We start from the raw sequence: 6,000 nt of genomic DNA on the forward strand, positions 1-6,000 counted from the left end.
CTTAATTACTGAACTCCTTTAAAGCTCTATGGCATCAATACTGTAACAACATGCAACTTTGCTAAATGAACAAGTACTGCTCCCTTGGATACACTAACAGAAATCGGTAAGATATGCCAGCACTTCTCCATCTCCTGCCAAGATCTTCATTGCACAACATTTCTCCAATCCATCCAGAAGCTCTTGGAATCCAAGTGGCCACACTCAGAATGATTCAAACAGTTTCTGCACTTACCTAATCTCAGGAGTATGTTTGACACCTCTGCTAACTTGCCACCAGGAGCAGGTGCGCTGTATTCAGGCTTGTTCCAGCCAATTCCAGCCCGAATCAGCCTGGAGTGAATGTAGTCTCTGCAAAGCACCTTGGCTTGAGATACAAGTTCCTTGTCGTTGGGAGACCGATCAAACACTTCCATCACTTCTGCAGCAAAGACAGAAGAGCGGCGCAGAACCTCCATCTTCATCAGCTAGTCCCAAATATGCAGGGTGGAGCCGTCATGAGGAATTCGCTGGTGGGGTGCCTCAAGAGGAATCTACAGTTCTTGCTTAGGAGAATGATTCACTGTGATCCTTCTACACTGCAACCTTTGCAAGAAATATTCTTTTGAACTATCTGTTGACACAAATATTGAGAAATCTATGCATCAAAGAGAAAACAAGTATCCAGCCTAAACCACTTCACAGCAAAGTTAACATTAATTCATGCCAGACATTTTTTTACTAACCCTTGAAAAAAAAGAAGAAAATGATAAACAACCCAAACCAAAGTTCAGCATTTTTGTGACCACTGTAAAAAGCCATAGGTTTGCTGATACTGAATTAGACTTGAACAAACACATTCCTGTGGAGACAAAAAAATCAAAACATGCTATCTGTATGGCTTCTGATCGGACTAGGAGATATCAAGTCAGCCATGATTCTGCTTTTTTATGGTGTGCAAAATTAATGTTTAATCTGTGATCTTCATCTAAAATAAGACAACAAGAGGCAGAACAAAGCCATCAATATGTCTTTCTAAACCAACAGATTGAAAGGTATAACTTCACTTAAGAATGCACTGCTAGACACTTTTTTTAAGCCACCATAACATAGGACTGCAGGGCTATGCCCATTCTCCTAGTACCAAGAAATTATTTAATACATTCCCCAGTCTTTAAGGAATAAACTTTACAACTGATCTATGATTCTGATGCATAACTAAAAGACAAAAGTGACCAAGCTCAGTGATGGAGCATACACTTTGTATGCACAGATTCCTAAGGTTCAACCCTTGGTATTCCCTGTTAAAAGACATAAAAGCTCCCTTTGCCTGCCATCCAGGAAAGCTACCACCAGACTGGATGAACTGAATTCTAACTCCACATGTCCTTGTGTTGAGGAGGGTCAGAAAAAAATCCCAAGAACTTACCCAATGTCTCTGCAGAAAGATATATCACATGTGCAAGACATCAATTATTTTTAAACACTTATTTTCTAGCCTTTCTAATTCCTGGGAGTGGGAGAAACCTTTCCAGTCTTTACAGGAAAAGCATCACAACCATGCACAAATTATTTCGAGAAAAGAATAAACAGAGACATGCACAGAAACGGGTGCCTAAAAGGGGGAGTAGAAACGTTATTCAAGTGTCAGTCACTTGAAACAATAAGATGTACCCACACTGGCGACAGGGCACTAGGAACGGTGGGGCTCCTATCTTATCCCAAATATATTCCAGAGAAACAAATCAGCAAATTGCCATTTTACCTTTCCAATGCATTTCCACCCCCAGTTATCTGATAGTTTCCTTTCCCCTTTGCCCCTTCTCCCGGTCCTACACTGTACAAAGACTGCAAGGATTCTCAGTTCCCATCCTCAGCTCTTGAAGTTATACTGCACAGAGTTCCTCTAACGCGTCTACACGGTGCTTTCCGGCTGTCAGATCCAGCTCTGCTCCTTTGGAGAGGGAGGGAAGCGCCTGACTGCAGCCTTGTAAGGAAAGTGAATTAAGCGGGAGGCGGAGTTAACTCTCTTTGGAATCAATCTACCCGCCCTCGTCGCTCTTAAGGGCGCGCCACAGAGTTGAATTGGGAGGCTTTGATGTTTGGGTCTTGCCGCGCCGATATATTCGTAGTCCCAGTTTTAATGAAGTTGGCTAGTTCCTAATTTATAAAATGGGAACGGCAGTGGCTCAGTGCAAAGAATTCTTGGCACTGGGGCGGGGGGATGTTCTGACACTGGTTGCATTAAACTATTCTAACTGGTTGCATTAAACTATTCTAACATGCTATTCTAAAGTGTATCAGACTTTAAAAACCCGCAGTCTTCAGCATGTTGGAATAGGTCATGCCGGTTTAAAATGTTATAGTCACTGTGTGGAATTTATTGTTTTTAAAATTTGTTGCAACCTGCCTTGGGAAGCCAGTTGGATGAAAAGATGAGCTCCAATGGGCTTGACATTTGTCAAAATGGTGCCCCTCCATTCCCTCCATCCCCACAACCACTTCTGTGCAGCCATTTTTTCAGCCATCCTGTTCAGATCTGGGAAGGTGTTCAGGAAGCCATCTGATTCTGTACACATCCCATTCCACCTGCAGCACTAGCCAGTCTCCCTTCTGCTCCATAAATTGCCCTTAGGGCACTGGTGGGTTTTCCATGCTTTCCTCTCAGTGCCTTGGAACTGTGTGTAAATTGTAGTTACGCTTGTTCTGTGGGATGCTGCCAAGGAAACTAATGAGTGCCCAGTGGATATATTTTCTCGCACACAAGCAGCATAACTCCCACAACAGCAAGATCACATAATTTTTGTACCTTTTTTTAAAAAAACCTGACAGCTGCACATCTACACTATACAACTTTAACATAATAGCACTCACCCAGTGATTTTTAAGAAGCGATCGGCTGCAGCAAGGTTGCAGCAAACCCCCCCACCATTTTGTGAACCTTTAATTAGCTTTTTTATGAAATAGTATGGACCATAAGCATCCCTGTTCTTTTGTACTGCAGTGTTCTTCAAGCCATTTTAAAAATAGTCACCCTGTTCATCTCTTAGCTAGGTGGAAATGGTGTAACACACTATTAGTGTTGAACAAAGGGCTTGCAACTGTCTCATGCAAAAATGAAGAAGTTATAAAAATGCAGACTGAATAATTCCTTGCATAGATTGCCAGTAGTATTTCTCTGCAGATGCAAAGTAACGTCCTCCTTCAGCATTGTCAACTAATTGCTGGGTCCTTAAGTAGCTGGGGCTAAAAGTCAGTGATTTTTCAGGTAAAAGAGACAAATGTCAGCAATCTTTGGCATTGGTAGCTTTCCTTTTACCAAGTAACACCATGTCTTTTCCCTCGTTGGGAATAATGTCGTCTACCTAACAGAAATAGTATGAACTAAATGAGATTTCCCAAATATTGTCCATCTTAATCTTTACAGACAGATCGGGTTGTACACATTTGAAAAATAAATAAAGGGCCCAACAGAATAAGAAGCAAAGAGGCTGTGGCAGATTTGATATCCAGTTTGATATAGGCTGCATGCATGCTATTTCCATAAGTAGCGTGAAACATGCATGAAGGATTGGAAATCAAAGCTGACACTGAAGCTGAACTTTTGAACAAGTATATTCCAGTGCTTTTAATGAATGGCATGCTAATTCTTGGTTTTGTGCATCCCACATATACCTTTATTAGTCCAGAAAAGCCATGAAAAGACGAGTTCTGAACCTCCAGTGTCAAATCTTTGTTTCATACCCACTGCAACTTTAAGAGAACAAAAAGTTTAAAATGGATCAATCAGTCATTATTGTTGTTGTTGTTGTTGTTGTTAATTACATTTGATAAACCGCTCATCCCAAAGGGCTCTGAGCAGTGTACGAGGGCCACAATAAATTATGAATAACCACTATAATATTAAATCCTTAAAATAACAAGACAGCATCATAAAATGTTAGCTAAAATTTTTTTATATATCAATATTAATAAAGTGTTATCCAGGAACAGTTTTACTACATTGCAGATTATGTTCTTCCTTGCTAAAATGTAGGTTCCAAAAGACTTCTCTGTGGGATATCTCCCCATTCAAATAACATTATTGTCTTGTTGGTGGGGGTGAAAGATGCCTCCTGAACTGCCATTCTAAACATCATTTGCCTTTGTTCATATGAATGTATCACAACAGTTTATTATCATATGTTGTGTAAATTGGGTTTTTCATACTTGGGTGTCATGTATCAATTTCTGCCTCCCAAACGGCAAGCCTCCCCCCCAAAATCTTATAGATCAGGGATTCCCGATGTGGTGCCTGTGTGAGCCACAGCTCCCACCAACACATTTTCATGTGCCTGTCAAGTGTTTTTAGGAAGTGGGCAGGTCCAAGTAGGGCTTTTGCCCAGCTAGGCTTTGCTTTCACTATTGGAAATTTGATTGACTGTATAGATTTTTTAAAACGTTGCTTTGTCAGTAGCTGCTACTACACCACAAGGATCTGCACTGTGTTACTGAAATTAAGCTGGGGCAGCCGTTGTGCGGCTGGCTCTGTCTCTTGCAGAAGCCATTTTGTCACTATACCCATCATGCCATGGCAGAATTCCAAATGTGCCCACAGGCTCAAAAAGACTGGGGACCCCGCTATAGATGCAGCCATGTTATTTTGTCTTGAGTTAACCATAGGCTCAAGCTTTGCAGAACAACTGCCAGAGTAAAAACAGACATCCCACCTAAAAAGCAGGTACATCTTAGCTCAAGAAAAGACAGAGGTACATCTGCATTAATCTTTTGCCCTACAGGAAGAAAAAAAAAATCACAAACATTTAAAATAACGTCACAAAACTTCTAGAGGCTAAAGGGTGTAAACATAAGATCAGAGGCACCAACCTTTCACAACAAGTACGGCCTTTCCTATTCAAGCTCCATTATCTTGAGAACCTGCAGAACTGTTGCCTTTCCCCCCTAGATCATGTGAGAATAGAAGAATTATGTCTGTTTGTAGAGTAATAAAGCTTTCTACCTTCTCACAATTATGTCTGTACACTAGATTAGATGAAGCGTATTATTAATTATTTCATAAGAATTTAAGGTCTTTGGTACATTTTAGATATTGTACTAAGTACCAGTTTTCTGATGCCACCAGATGATCAAAGAGGCATCAGGCCTAGGGAACAGGAAGACAGACCCGGGGGTGTATCTACTGAAGACGGCGCCCAGGACAAGCAGTACAGCTCACCTTGCCCTGTCCCCAGACTCCATGTAGAGTTCAGGGATGGGGCAGGCCTATTTGATGCTGGGCTCAGCTGGGTGAAGCTTTAAGCTGGAGAAGAGATGGAGTTTGGGGACAGAGCCAGTAGTTTAAAGTTGGAGCCAGTCAGACCAAGTGCTCAGTTCAATGATGGGCTCAGTCTGATGGGGTCATGCTCGACACCTGCGGTTTAAAACTCAACCAGCCACACTGAGCCCACCATTGGACAGGCGCATCCAGCCACTGAACTCCATGTGGCGTTCGGGGGCAAGCTCAGTTGAATTCAGGCCTGATTCAGTGTTCAACTGTGTGCCTGTTCCTGAATTCCACATGGAGTTCAGGGACCAAATGCAGTTGAATGCTGGCCAGCTGGACTCACCACCCTGAACTCCATGTGGAGTTTGGGGGTGGGTCTGTGGAGTGTGACCTTGGGTGCCCCTTGACCTTGAGGCATGTGCCCTGCCGCAAATCACCCTGCATACACCTCAGGACACAACGATTTAGAGCTGGCCTATAAGGAAGTGACAGATGGGAATTACATTTTTTCCTTGTTGGCCATTATGCACCATGTGGACTAAAAAGATATGCATGAGAAACTCTTTATCAGAAAATGCCATGCAGGATTCGATGGACATAATCTCCACTTCAGTGGTTTGTAGAGGGAAAAAAAGAATGCCTGTTTATAGTTTGCTATTTAAAATACTGTTCGTTGGTTGTATAAAGTATAATTTTACAGAACAAGAGAACACCTTCTGACCTAGACAAAACCAGTGAGACGTGAGAAAATAAGATGT

The 6,000-nt window shown here is 42.0% G+C and overlaps 1 protein-coding gene across 1 annotated transcript in view; it reads right to left on the minus strand.

Annotated features, from left to right (window-relative positions):
* BOK (BCL2 family apoptosis regulator BOK) overlaps positions 1–1,954 on the minus strand; it is a 28,622-nt gene extending 26,668 nt beyond the window's left edge. Inside the window, exons 1-2 of the mRNA XM_048507020.1 lie at positions 1,745–1,954; positions 236–613 (exon numbers count right to left, since the gene is read on the minus strand). Coding sequence (XP_048362977.1) covers positions 236–464 — 229 coding nt within the window. The 5' untranslated portion in view covers positions 465–613; positions 1,745–1,954. The remainder of the gene's footprint in view (positions 1–235; positions 614–1,744) is intronic.
* Between the last annotated feature and the right edge of the window lie 4,046 nt (positions 1,955–6,000).

This window comes from Sphaerodactylus townsendi, linkage group LG08 (genome assembly GCF_021028975.2).
Source record: "Sphaerodactylus townsendi isolate TG3544 linkage group LG08, MPM_Stown_v2.3, whole genome shotgun sequence".
NCBI lineage: Eukaryota > Metazoa > Chordata > Lepidosauria > Squamata > Sphaerodactylidae > Sphaerodactylus > Sphaerodactylus townsendi.